Raw genomic sequence first — 14074 nt, forward strand, 5'->3', positions numbered from 1 at the left:
CTCTTGGGAGATGGAAGCAGATGAGATCTTTTTTGCGGGCCAGACAGCCTGGGAAACTGGTTTGCCGGGAGAGCAACCTGCGACTTGGGCACGCCGGTGCTTGCCAGCCAGCAGAGAACAGCAGAGCTGCGAAGCTGTTCTGAGCACAGGATGCTGAGCTGATCAAAAACCCAGGCATGGCTTCTCTCCTGCTCTCCCCATCATCCTCCAACATAGCCACACCACCGAACCTACCGGTCTGCATTTACTTGTGACCACTTTCTGCAAGACGTCTCGTTTTGGCTGGCTTTTAGCGGCTGAGGCTGCAGCAGACTCAAAGACGATAGGGGGAAAGAGATCACCAACCGGAGGATTCCCCCCCCACTGTGGATTTAACAATGCTGCTCTGCACCAAACCCTGGGGGAGACTCGAAATTCAAACCAACCACATTTATATACACACAGAGATTAAATTTAAACACCATTTTGTTTTAATGGTGTAGGTACAGCCTTGCTCATGCAGGTACAAAACTGCTAGAGGTCATATTTTCTTTTCTTATTATTCTATTTACATCCAGTGTTTCTTCTCTTTAGGAACTTCAGGCAGCACTCATGGGGGCGGGGAACTCCCAGCGGTCTCCCCTCCAGGCACTTCCAGACTTGGCCCTGTGCACCTTCAGCAAGCCGGATGCATTGCAAAACTTCAGACAGTTCCTTGGCACCGTAATACAGACCCCAGCAAGAGGAGGAGACTGTGAGAACAGCCCTGGCTGGATCAGACCGAAGGCGCACTGCATCCAGCGTCCTAGAGTGCCCAATGGGATGTCTCTGGGAAGACCAGAAGTGGGCATGAAAGCAACGACCCTCTCCTCCTGTGCACTGCAGCATCTTGCATTCAATGGTATACTACTCCTGAATATGGAAGTTCAGTTTGGTTACAAAAGCAAATCGCTGTTTGGCTTTAAAAGCCCTCTGTGCCAGCAGTCGTTGTGGGGCAGGGAATTCCACAAGTCACCCATGCATCATGCGAAGGAGGACGTCTTCCTCTCTGCCCTTGGTCTACCACCGGTCCAAGTCACCGGGTGCCTCTGAGTTCTCACGTTTGGGGGAAAGGGAGAAATGGCTCTTCCTCCACACCTTGCATGCCGCTCTTTGCCCCTTTAGGGCATCCTTTTTGAGATGGGAGCAACCAGAACTGTAGAGTTCTAATACTGTGAAAGGGACAAGGATCTGTCTCTGTCCACTTTCTCCACTTTATGCAGAATGTTAAGAACCTCCGCCATATCCTCCCCAGCTGTCTCTTCTCTGCACTCAAAAGCCCCAAATGCTTGACCCTCTCGTTGTATGGAAGGCGCTCTAGCCTTCGGGACCATCCGGGCTGCCCTAGCCTGCAACGAAAGAGGCGTTACCTGACGTCCTTCCCGACCGTCATGGCAGCAATGACCTTCTTCACCGCCTCCTTTCTCTTCTCCTTCTTCTCGTTGTTGAGCTCAGCTTTCAGTTCAAAGATCTCCCCTGCCAAAGAAACAGGAAGGGCTCAGCCTCACCAGGGGGAGCGGAAGGTGTCTGAGCAGCCAGGGAAGACCAGCCAGCAACCTGTCTACTCCTCCACTAGCTCACAGAGCCTGTTTATTGTCTCACAGCAGAGGGTGGGCCCCGTAGCGTTATGAGCGGAGCCCTTTCCCCCCTTCTTTTGCAGCACAGAATCTGGCAAAACCGCAAGACTTCCATTTTGTTTGTGATGTTCCAGCCCTCAACATTTCCAGTTGGCCCACGTGAATAACAGTGTGGACTGGAGGGACTGGAGTGAGGAGGAAAACAGGGGGGCGTGTAACTCCACCTCCTGTAAGCACAGCTCTACTCAGGGGAGGGGGAAATTTCATCTCCTTTTCAGTTTGGTGTCGTGGAGAGCCAGTTTGGTGCAGTGGTTAAGTGCGTGGACTCTAATCTGGGAGAACCGGGTTTGATTCCCCACCCCTCCACTTGCACCTGCTGGATGGCCTTGGGCAAGCCGTAGTTCTGTCAGAGCTGTTCTTGAAAAAGGGCAGTTTCTGTCAGAGCTCTCTCAGCCCCACCTACCTCCCAGGGTGTCTGTTGTGGGGGAGGGGGAAGGGAAAGGAGTACTGTAAGCCGCTCTGAGACTCCGAGTGAAGGGTGGGGTATAAATCCATCATCATCATCATCACCTCCTCCTCCTCCTCTTTTGCTCCACCCCCACCCCCAATTCACACAGCTATTCTTCTCTGCAGGCCCCGTGGCCCCAGGAAGGACCCTTGCAGGGGACAGAAGGGACTCCAGAAAGTGGGAGAAATGTGGAACAACTCTGGCTGCTGTCACACACACTAGACAATCCATTTTCAATCCACTTTCAATGCACTCTCCAACTGGATGTCGCCAGTCCACACAGTAAAATCCAGTTGGAAAGTGCACTGAAAGTGGATTGAGAAGTGCATGATTTCGTGTGTGTGTGTGTGTGTGTGTGTGTGTGTGTGTGACCGCAGCCTCTGTGTACCTTCTCCCCGGGCGTGTTTAAAAACAAGTCGACGAACGAACAAACAACAAGGATTCTGGTGTATAGAGAAGAACGTTCTGTACCTTATCACCTGATGCAGGAAACAAAAGAATACAGATGTTCCTGCTGATAATTGATTGGGTTTGAGGATCACGTTTTTGCACAGAGGAGAAACTTCAGGATCCCCCAAGAGGACTAAAAATCTACCGTGCATGTATCTTGCCCTCCTTCTAAGGAGCTGCAGTTGGTAGACACAGGAGGTTAAGTTGGGAGGGCAACGGCACAAGGTCACCCAGTCAGCTTCATGGCTGGGGGAAATTTGAATCCAGGTCTTGCAGTCTGATACTCTAGCCAGGGGACCCCAATGTGGGGCCCACAAAGTGCTTTTTGAAAGTGGGCAGGGACATTTTGTGGTTGGCTCTGCCTCCTGCGGCAGCCATTCTCGTGTTGAGCCCACCACCTGGTTCCAAAGGTGCCCACGGGCTCAAAAAGGTTGGGGACCCCTGTTCTGGCCAACACCCCACACTGGAGTGCCATTGGTCTAGTGGGGATCCAAACACTCCTGATCTCTAACCATGATTTACGGTTTTGGTTGGGACCAGGCGTGACTCTGCACGGCCCTCTCCTGTTTCCTTTCCCCTCTTGTGTGTGACTTCCCCAGTGATCTGAACAACCGCTCGACGCCAATGTGAAACGGCAATTCCCACTGGAGCCAGTATTTGGAACTTGGTTTGCAAATTCTGGTTGAGAAGGAACTGGGTTAGTATTAATCCTGGTTAAGGTAGGTGCAAGCAGAGTCACTAATCGGGCCTTTGAGGGAAGCAAAGAAGGAGGAGGAGGAAGAAGGAGAAGAAGAGGAGGAGATTGGATTTATGCCCCGCCCTTCACTGAGACCCAAAGGAGTCTCAGAGCAGCTTACAAACTCCATTCCCTTCCCCTCCCCACAACAGACATCCTGTGAGGTAGGTGGGGCTGAGAGAGCTCTGACAGAAACTGCTCTTTTTTTCAAGAACAGCTGTGCCAGAACTATGGCTTGCCCAAGGTCATCCAGCAGGTGCAAGTGGATGAGTGGGGAATCAGACCCGGTTTTCTCAGATTAGATTCCGTGTACTTAACCACTACACCAAACTGGTTCACAAATGGGCAATCTCATGGTCCACTACTGATCTCTTAACCATGGTGCATTATTGGGGGGGGGGAGGTATTTTGTCTACAAGAAGCCTTTGAGTTTGGGTGATCCATAAATGCATTTCATCAATGAGATGTGTATGCAAAAGTCAATAGATTTAAAATTCTTTGATCGGTGGACACAGTCCTGTAGCCAGGATTTTGTGGCTTGTGGGTCAAATTTGGGGGCTGAAGTTCTCAGTGCTGAAAGAAAAGCCATTTAGCCAATGGAAAGCTGTGACCAGGAGAGGTCTCTAAATTGCAAGCTGTCAACCACTTTAGATGGCTGAGTTCTCAGCTGCTGCAAGTTCGCTTCTGCCAGGGTATGCAACAATTCTGATAACAAGCCGGCAGGTGGGGGTGATGATTCCTCTAGTCAAGAAAGGCAGGAAAAACTCTCTTAAAGGAGACCAGTTTCTTGACACAGAGTTAGAAGGGATCCTAGAGGTCACCTTCTCCAACCCCCTTGCTCAGTGCGGGAATTAGTCAACTACAGCACCCCGCTCTGCTTAAAGGAGCACACACCTTTAAAAAATGTTTTTAAATGATTGAAAAAAGCATTTACAGGAGAAATTCTTGTGGGGCTGTGTCTTTAAGAAAAGGGGCAGAGGCCCCCCCCCCCAGTCCCACTGTAGCTATAGGCCTAGTGGACAGCTCTATGTTAAAGCTCAAAGCCCTAAGATAAGAGTCATTTGGCCATCCTTAGACAGCACAAGACTTAAGAAACCAGATTGGGATCAGACAGGAACAGAAGCAGCAAAGCGAACTGTCAAATAACTCCCTGAAATACTGGAAAAGCCGTACAGCAGCTAGATTGTGCCACACAGCAGGCGGAAGGGGGGAAATTGTGATTATCTCAGCTGCCGAGAATAAAAGATGGCAGCGGATATGAGAATAGCAGCAGACGTGCTAAGGAAAGGGGTTTGCTAGAGACAGGCCCCGCAAAGGCATCTGGAAAAAGCATTACCGAAGCAGGGCCCAATGAATGAACCCAGTTCGCTCGTCAAACCGGGCCAGCATTTAAAAACCAAGCAACTGAGGATCGATATTCTCCAAGACGCTCTTGTGCCAAACGACGATTTTAAGGAAGGCCTGATCGGCGGAGAGGCTGGTGCCGTTCATCTTCCTTAATGGAGCCCTGGCAGCTCAGCAATTCACAACAGCTGGCGGGTGCCGGGAATCTTAATTACCCAAGAGCGGGAAGTCAAAAAGGAGAAGCAGTGTAAAAAGCAAAAGAAACAAAGAAAAGAGAAAGTGGTCAGGAGTTACTTGTCACCCACCCTCCGATGTTGCAAGGAGCTCTTTCAGTAGAAAGACTGTCAGCAATCTGGGTGTGTCAAAATCACCATGATATGAGGGACAGAATGGCGGGGTGGTTAGGGCAAAATGGAGGAGGAGGAGGAGGAGATTGGATTTATACCCCGCCCTTCACTACCCAAAGGTGTCTCAGAGTGGCTTACAAACTCCTCTCCCTTCCCCTCCCCACAACAGACACTCTGTGAGGTGGGTGGGGCTGAGAGAACTCTGACACAAACTGCTCTTTTTCAAGGACAGCTGTGCCAGAGCTTGTGACTGACCCAAGGTCACATCAGCAGGTGCAAGTGGTGGAGTGGGGAATCAAACCCGGTTCTCCCAGATTAGAGTCCGCACACTTAACCACTACACCAAACTGGCTCTCAGCAAGCTACAGCTCCAGGGCCAAACTCGGCTCGGTATGAAACTGATTACAGGGCTCTTTTTAAAAAGAAAATGAAATCTCTAAGTTACAGTAGAAGACAGTTTCGAGTCCGGTAATACCTTGAAGACAAGCAACATTTTCCAGGCTGTCAGCTTTTGTGAGTCAAAATTCACTTCAGGGGGGAAATTTTGCTGGTCTCTAAGGTGCTCCTGGACTCAAAAAAATTTTTTCCAGCCACTACAGGCTAACACAATTACTCACCTCAAGTTAAGGTATGTTGGAGGGATAAGGTGGAATGTCAAAATAACCAGAAGGCAAAGGCAACGGAAGGCAAAGTGTTTTGTAGGACTAAAAGGCTTTCTTAGAGATGCTTCACAGGAAAGGGAAATGACAGTAGTGAATACTTGCCAGGGATTCAAGTTCAAATCATGTGCAGATCTATGCCAGTGGTCTAAAGCAATCACACAGGGTGCTCCTGGGTATGTTTATTACTAATTGCAAGACATCATGTGCTCCACTTCCTAATAAAGGGATTTGCAACAACCAGTTTCTGGGCTACAGAAATGTTACGGGTTATTAATGAATAGGTCAATTACCAACCAGAGGGACGGTTGAGGGGTAGAGACATGGGAAGGCGGGTGTGTGTGTGTGAAATCAGTAACCCCCTGGAAGTGACAATGGGTAGCTCTAGGAATTGCCAGAAACTCCATGGTAAAACCATGACGTTTCCAGTGATTCCTAGAACTATCCATTGTAACTTCTGAGACGTACCTGGAAGTCACATACCGGCACAAAGGCTGATGGTAGTTTTTTCTTCTCTCCCACTGCTACTCAGAGTGGTGGTGGGCAATGGTGATGATCAGCAGGAGGCCTCCCACCATGCCAGAAAGCCGGACAATCCTAATTGCCAATAAGGTTCATTTGATACTTTCAGTTATGAAAATGGGCTCTCTGATACTGGGTCTTTGTTGTTGTCTTGCTGAGAATTTTGATGTTGTTTGGCTCTTTGGTTTGGTGTAGTGGTTAAGTGTGCGGACTCTAATCTGGGAGAACCGGGTTGGATTCCCCACTCCTCCACTTGCACCTGCTGATGTGACCTTGGGTCAGTCACAAGCTCTGGCACAGCTGATGTAGAAAAAGAGCACTTTCTGTCAAGAGCTCTCTCAGCCCCACCCACCTCACAGGGTGTCTGTTGTGGGGAGGGGAAGGGAAAGGAGTTTGTAAGCCGCTCTGAGACACCTTTGGGTAGTGAAGGGCGGGGTATAAATCCAATCTCTTCTTCTTCTTCGATTATGAAAGGTCGCAGACCCCTGGGTTAGAGTGTCAGCCAGGAGAGATCCAGTCAGGAGCAAAATCTCCGGGTGACCCCTGGTCCGAAAGATATCCGTCTGTCCTTGACCGGGGCCATGGCCTTTTCAGCCCTGGCCCCTGCCTGGTGGAACTCTTTGCAGGGTGACATCTGTGCCCTGCAGGACCTGGGACAGTTCCACAGAGCCTGCAAGACAGAGACGTTCCCCAGGCCTATGGTTGAGGACAGCAACGGTCTACCATCAAGCCTGGCCTCCACCTCTTGCCCTTCCCCCCTCCCATGGAGAGGGCACAAATTGACATTCGGACACCATCAGAGGATGACACTGTAGTACTGTATTATTTTACTGAATTTGTTTGTACTATTTTGCTATTGTTCTGTTGGTACATGTTGTACACCGCCCTGAGCCCTTTGGGGGAGGGCGCTTTATAAACTGAATCAATCAGTCAGGTTCAACCACCTTCTCTGATATGATATGATATTACTGCACTGGCTCTACTTCCTTCTAATCAGCCTGTGGGACTAGAACATTCCCCCGTGCTCAGTGGAACGAATTTATGTCCTCCCAGAAGAGATTGCCTGTTGCATCTCTGCATGAGACTCTGCTCTGACCGGGACATGTAATTCATGCAGAATAACAGGGTCACAGGATCTCTAAGGATAAGCAATCCTTGCAACCATTAAAAGCAAACTTTTAAGGGTATAAGAGCAGAATGTGCCTGTAAAATATCTAGCTATCAGAAATGGGGCAAGCACTTCAGACAGCAAAATCACGGGAAATATTGACACGCAAGCACAGAATGGCAGGGGGGGAAATTAGCTGCATTTCCCACCAAAGTTTCTAGACCTCGTGATCAGGAAGAAATATTCACCCCCTGCCAGCCTTCCTATATCTCCCATCTGGATGAGAAGACAGCAAAGTGGCCCCACAAGTGGACAGAGTCCCTGTCCTGGAGAAAACCTTCCAAAAGCCTCCCCTCCCCACTGTCTGAGAGAACCCCCAACATTACGCAAAAGCTGACCTTTTTTATTGGTGGTGAAATATTTGGAGTCCGTCATGGTTTTAATTTCTTCTCACACCTGCGAAAAAGAAAAAAGAAAATAAAAACTTTTAACTAAGACACGGTTCCCTTAACAGCAATGCAAGAAAAATGGACCTTTGGCTATTTCACACACTGCCAAACAGAGATCTTTTGCTGTTCATCACAAGCCTTTTCAGGATGGGAATGTAGGAACGGCACTGCTGGATCGGGCCAAAGGTCTCTTTAGCCCATTGCTCTGAAAGTTACCAGCCAAATGCCTCTGGGAGGCCTCAAGAAGTAGGACTACAAACATTTCTGTGAATTCTGCAAAGCTATAAAATTCTGCGGGTTCCCCTCTTAGGTCAGCCAACAGCTCCCGATATAAGAGAAGCCAATGTTGGATCAGGCCAACCTACACCAAATTTGTTAGGACTTGGGTCCCTGTGTTAGACTACATGGTAACGAAGGATATACTTCCTGCTAAGCAGATCTATCATAAATGGTTATATTTATAGGATATAGCTTTAAGGTTTTATATTGCTGGCTATGCGCTGTAACAATAAAATTCATTCATATAGGATATAGCAGGTAATCTATACTGGTCAGACTCATGGTAACTTACTAGTGCTGTATGGCGAGAATAGATGTTAAGAGTAACTTACTAGTGCTATATGGCGAGAATAGATGTTAAGAGTGTATGGAATTATCCTTATTAATTTAGAATCAAAAAGTATTTGATGTATGTAATGTTAATGTTATTAACAAAAACAATAAAAAACTTATTTAAAGGGGGGGGAAGGCCACTGGCCCATCCAGCCCAACACTCCATGTCATACAGTGGCCAAAGCCACAAACATAAAAAAACAACAACTGTGAGCTGAAAAGCCCGCAAGTAAAAAAGTACAAAAAGAGACTTTAATACAGTAAAAAGAAGCATAAGATAAGCCACATCAATAACATATGGGAGTAAAACATCCTCAATAATAAATGGAAACAGTCAAGTCCAGAGAAGATTTCAACACTTTTCCCAGGTAGTTGATAGTGTTTCAAACTCCTGGTCCTTCTTCAGGAACATGGAACTGTAAAGTACAGAATTGTACAAGTGTAGCATGCAGCAATGCTTAATAACAATGTAGCTTCTGAAACATGCTTAAAAATTACTGTTACACAAAGTCTCATGTATCTTACCAATATAGGAAGTCTCCTACCAGTTTCCTAACAGATGATGTCGTTCAATTTCTCTGCAAAAGAGAGTAACTCCTTAGTATATATAAATACTTAGCATAATAAGGACCCCAAAGTTGCCAATACTCACTATGGGCTAGGTCTCCTTTTAGTATGCACCAGTAAGGTTGCTTCTGTGAAAACAGGACCAAATGTCTCAAAGTATCCAGCCTGCTAGGGACAATTTTATAAAGCCATATTAATTGCAGCTGATAGTATCTTCATTAGCTTTTAAAGGTATAGGTAGGTGGAGTATTCCAACTCTAATTTGGGCGTGGTCTATAACTTAATATGCACCCCATAGGGTTGTTTCCAAGTAAACAGGACCAATTGTCTGTTTACTTTATTTGAGACAATTGGTCCTGTTTACTTGGAAACAACCCTATGGGGTGCATATTAAGTTATAGGAGACCACGCCCAAATTAGAGTTGGAATACTCCACCTACCTATACCTTTAAAAGTTAATGAAGATACTACCAGCTGCAATTAATATGGCTTTATAAAATTGTCCCTAGCAGGCTGGACTTTGAGGCATTTGGTCCTGTTTCACAGAAGCAACCTTACTGGTGCATACTAAAAGGAGACCTAGCCCATAGTGAGTATTGGCAACTTTGGGGTCCTTATTATGCTAAGTATTTATATATACTAAGGAGTTACTCTCTTTTGCAGAGAAATTGAACGACATCATCTGTTAGGAAACTGGTAGGAGACTTCCTATATTGGTAAGATACATGAGACTTTGTGTAACAGTAATTTTTAAGCATGTTTCTAAAGCTACATTGTTATTAAGCATTGCTGCATGCTACACTTGTACTTTACAGTTCCATGTTCCTGAAGAAGGACCAGGAGTTTGAAACACTCAATTACCTAGGAAAAGTGTTGAAGAAATCTTCTCGGGACTTGACTGTTTCCTTTTATTATTGAGGATGTTTTACTCCCATATGTTATTGATGTGGCTTATCTTATGCTTCTTTTCACTGTATTAAAGTCTCTTTTTGTACTTTTTTACTTGCGGGCTTTTCAGCTCACAGTTGTTGTTTTTTTGATGTTTGTGGCTTTATAGACTGTGTGCTATACAGTGGCCAAAAACACCAGGTGCCACCAGGAGGTCCAGCAGTGGGGCCAGGACACTAGGAGCCCTCCCACTGTTGCCCCCCTCCCAAGGACCAAGAATACAGTTCATCACTTGCCCCAGACTGAGAGTTCCGATCTATACCTTGTGGCTAATAGCCACTGATGGACCTCTGCTCCAGATGCTTATCTAATTCCCTCTTGAAGCTGTCTATGCTTGTAGCCACCACTACCTCCCGTGGCAGTCAATTCCATGTGTTAATCACTCTTTGGGTGAAGAAGGACTTCCTTTTATCTGTTCTAACCCAAATGCTCGGCAATTTCATTGAGTGCCCACAAGTTCTTGTATTTTGAGAAAAAGTACTTCTTTCTCTACCTGCTCTGTCCCATGCATAATTTTATAAACCTCGATCATGTCACCCCCTCAGCCATCATTTCACCAAGCTAAAGAGCCCCAAGCGCTTCAGCCTTTCTTCATAGGGAAAGTGTTCCAACCCTTTTATCATTCTAGTGGCCCTTTTCTGCACTTTTTCCAATGCTATAATATCCTTTTTGAGGTGTGGTAACCGGAACTGTACACAGTACTCCAAATGAGGTTGCACCATCGATTTATAAAGGCCCTGCGATCAGCTTTAAAAAGCCAAGTGCTTCCGGGCCTCCAAGCATCTTGTGGCAACACATTCCCCAGCCATGATTTCAAGGTAGTAAAACAAGTGACAATAAGGTTGATTATTTAGGAAGGGGGTATGGGCTCAGTGGAAGAGCTTCCGCTTTGCATGCAGAGGGTCCTGGGTTCAATTCTTGGCATTTTCAGTTTTAAAAAAGGGTTAGGCAGCAGGTAACAAGACAGACCTAAGACCCTGGAGAGCCGCTGCCCGTCTAAGTAGGCAAAACTGACCTTGGTAGAGCAATGGTCTGGTTCAGTATAAGGCGGCTTCCCCTGCATCCTGAAACCCAAACCAATGAAACAGTGCAGAAAAGGGGGCACCCAGAATGGTAAAGAGGGTGGAGCAATTCCCCTGCAAGGAAATACCGAAGAGTACGGTTGTTGTTTTTTAAGTTTGCAAAAGAGATGTTCGGTGTGGGGACGGTGACACAATAGGGGTTTATAAAATCACGCATGGTACAGAGAGAGAAAACGATTTTTCTTCCTCTCTTATAATACGACTACATCGGGGCACCTGATGGGGAGTAGAATAAGGACTGGGAGGAGGAGACACCTGTTCTCCCCAGAATGAATACTTCTGGAACTCACGGCCCCACGATAAGAACAGAAGAACATAAGAGACGCCAATGTTGGATCACACAGTGGCCAGAAATACCAGGTGCCATCAGGAGGTCCTCCAGTGGGGCCAGGACATTAGAAGCCCTCCCACTGTTGACCCCCCCCCCCAAGCACCAAGAAGACAGAGCATCACTTGCCCCAGACTGAGAGTTCCTATCTATACCTTGTGGCTAATAGCCACTGATGGACCTCTGCTCCATATGCTTATCTAATTCCCTTTTGAAGCCGTCCATGCTTGTAGCCGCCACCACCTCCTGTGGCAGTGAATTCCAAGTGTTAATCACTCTTTGGTTGAAGAAGTACTTCCTTTTATCCGTTCTAACCCGGCCGCTCAGCAATTTCATGGAGTGCCCACGAGTTCTTGTATTGTGAGAAAGGGAGAAAAGTACCTCTTTCTCTACCTGCTCTTTCCCATGCATAAAGTTAACGATGTTAACTTTAAAAGGGAAGGAGACTAATGCTTGGAGGGGGAGAGCTCCACTGGGGGTTATCAGCCATGAGGGCTGTGAGGAACTGCCATGCTCAGAGGCAGTATTCCTCCCAACAGGCTCGTAGCTACAGTGGGACTCTTCGGGGCTCTGCCCCCTCTCTCAAAGGCACAGCCCCACAGGAATTTATCCAGAATTTTTCTCCCGGATGTTTAAAGGTGGAGGTGGGGTTGTGTGGGTATCATCTGCAGGAAGCGGGGGTCCGTGTTTGCTCTCTGGGTGGAAGTGGGAGAAATCTCTGCATCAGGGGTGTAAGAGGAAATCATTCAGTGTCCCCTGTTTAGAAAATGGCTCCTGCTCTTAAAAGTACAGTTGTGCACAGACAGGAAAAAATGGCAGACCCCACTGGGAAAAAAAAATCTGCCCCACAAGCTACAACGTCCTGACTATGGGCCTGCCTCCCGAGGTCCACCTACAATACAAGAACCCGTGGGCACTCCATGAAATTGCTGAGCGGTCGGGTTAGAACGGATAAAAGGAAGTACTTCTTCACCCAAAGAGTGATTAACACTTGTGGAATTCACTGCCACAGGAAGTGGTGGCGGCTACAAGCATGGACGGCTTCAAAAGGGAATTAGATAAGCATATGGAACAGAGGTCCATCAGTGGCTATTAGCCACAAGGTATAGATAGGGACTCTGGGGCAAGTGATGCTCTGTCATCTTGGTGCTTGGGGGGGGTCAACAGTGGGAGGGCTTCTAATGTCCTGGCCCCACTGGTGGACCTCCTGATGGCACTGGTATTTCTGGCCACTGTGGGATACAGAGTGTTGGACTGGATGGGCCTTTGGCCTGATCCAACATTGGCATCTCTTATGTTCTTATGTTCTTATGTGGTCGATGACAGGGGGAGGCTGTGGCCTCCATGTCCCACTTCTAGGCATTCAGGGAGAGAATGCGGCTGGGCGGTGTCGGGAACAGGACGCTGGGCTAGGTGCCCCTTTGGCTTTCTGCTCCCTCCTTCACGTGTCAGGTAGGGACCATATAAAGCGGGGCAGGAAGAAACACAGTCGTTCTTTTAAAGTAAGGGGCCTTTGCCAGAGTACATTCAGCCCTTTGCCAGAGTACATTCAGCCCATCCAGGTCTTACCTGGAAGCTCCGCCAACCTCAGGAGAATTCCTTTCTCCTAATGCTCCCTCCCCCAAATTGTTAGCATGGCAGGTGTGCCACGTATCTCGACTGTGCATCGGGCACATGCTAGAGATGACAGAGCTTTCTGCACACTGTGAAGCGCTTCGTGCCAAAAAACTCCAGCAAATCTTGGAGGCAGCAGTAACGGGGCATCTGGAGCCCAGAGAGTCCTACGGCTCGGAAATTATTTGCTTTATTGATTACGAGATGGTGAGTTGGCGGTGGAGAGAGATGGGTCAGGAGGGAGGCAGACCGGAACAGTCGTCCGGAAGTAGTAGTACTTTTCTCCCTTTCTCACAATACAAGAACTCGTGGGGCACTCCATGAAATTGCTGAGCGGTTGGGTTAGAACAGATAGAAGGAAGTCCTTCTTCACCTAAAGAGTGATTGACACATGGGATTCACTGCCTCAGGAGGTGGTGGCGGCTACAAGCATGGACGGCTTCAAGAGGGGATTAGACAAGCATATGGAGCAGAGGTCCCTCGGTGGCTATTAGCCACAAGGTATAGATAGGGACTCCGGGGCAAGTGATGCTCTGTATTTTTGGTGCTTGGGGGAGGAGTCAATAGTGTGAGGGCTCCTAGTGTCCTGGCCCCACTGCTGGACCTCTTGACGGCACCTGGTATTTTTGGCCACTGTGTGACAGAGGGTTGGACTGGATGGGCCATTGGCTTGATCCAACACTGGCTTCTCTTCTGTTCTTAGGTAGGTAGGTAGGTATGTAGGAAGGAAGGAAGGAGGGATTAACACATGGAATTCACTGCCAAAGGAGGTGGTGGCGGCTAGAAGCATGGACAGCTTCAAGAGGGAATTAGATAAACATATGGAGCAGAGGTCCATCAGTGGCTATTAGCCGAGGAATAGGGGCTCGCCCTTCAATTGCTTGCCTCTTTTCTCCAAGGTCGGGGACAGAGAGTGGTAATAGGGGAACAGCAGTCCCAGAGGCACCCACTTGAATGCGGTGTGCCTCAGGGGGCAGTGCTTTCCCCGATGCTTTTTAACATCTATATGCGCCCTCTCGCCCAGATTGCCAGGAGGTATGGGCTGGGTTGTTATCAGTATGCAGATGACACCCAGCTCTATCTGATGTTGGGCGGCCAGTCGGCCTCCGACCCAGAAGATCTGAACCAGGGATTACAGGCCGTGGCTGGGTGGCTCAGGCTGAGCCGGCTGAAACTAAACCCAGCGAAGATGGAGGTCCTGGGCC

The 14074-nt window shown here is 48.0% G+C and overlaps 1 protein-coding gene across 2 annotated transcripts in view; it reads right to left on the minus strand.

The window, feature by feature from the left end:
* The window catches only part of AP2B1 (adaptor related protein complex 2 beta 1 subunit), a 126382-nt gene that overhangs the window by 101120 nt on the left and 11188 nt on the right, over positions 1–14074 (minus strand). For both annotated transcript variants that reach the window (XM_015408042.1, XM_015408041.1), the window contains exons 2-3: positions 7668–7725; positions 1389–1494 (exon numbers count right to left, since the gene is read on the minus strand). In XM_015408042.1, the coding sequence (XP_015263528.1) occupies positions 1389–1494; positions 7668–7704 (143 nt within the window). In that variant the 5' untranslated portion in view covers positions 7705–7725. The remainder of the gene's footprint in view (positions 1–1388; positions 1495–7667; positions 7726–14074) is intronic.

This window comes from Gekko japonicus, unplaced genomic scaffold, assembly GCF_001447785.1.
Source record: "Gekko japonicus isolate JY-2015 unplaced genomic scaffold, Gekko_japonicus_V1.1 scaffold1, whole genome shotgun sequence".
NCBI classification, from domain to species: domain Eukaryota; kingdom Metazoa; phylum Chordata; class Lepidosauria; order Squamata; family Gekkonidae; genus Gekko; species Gekko japonicus.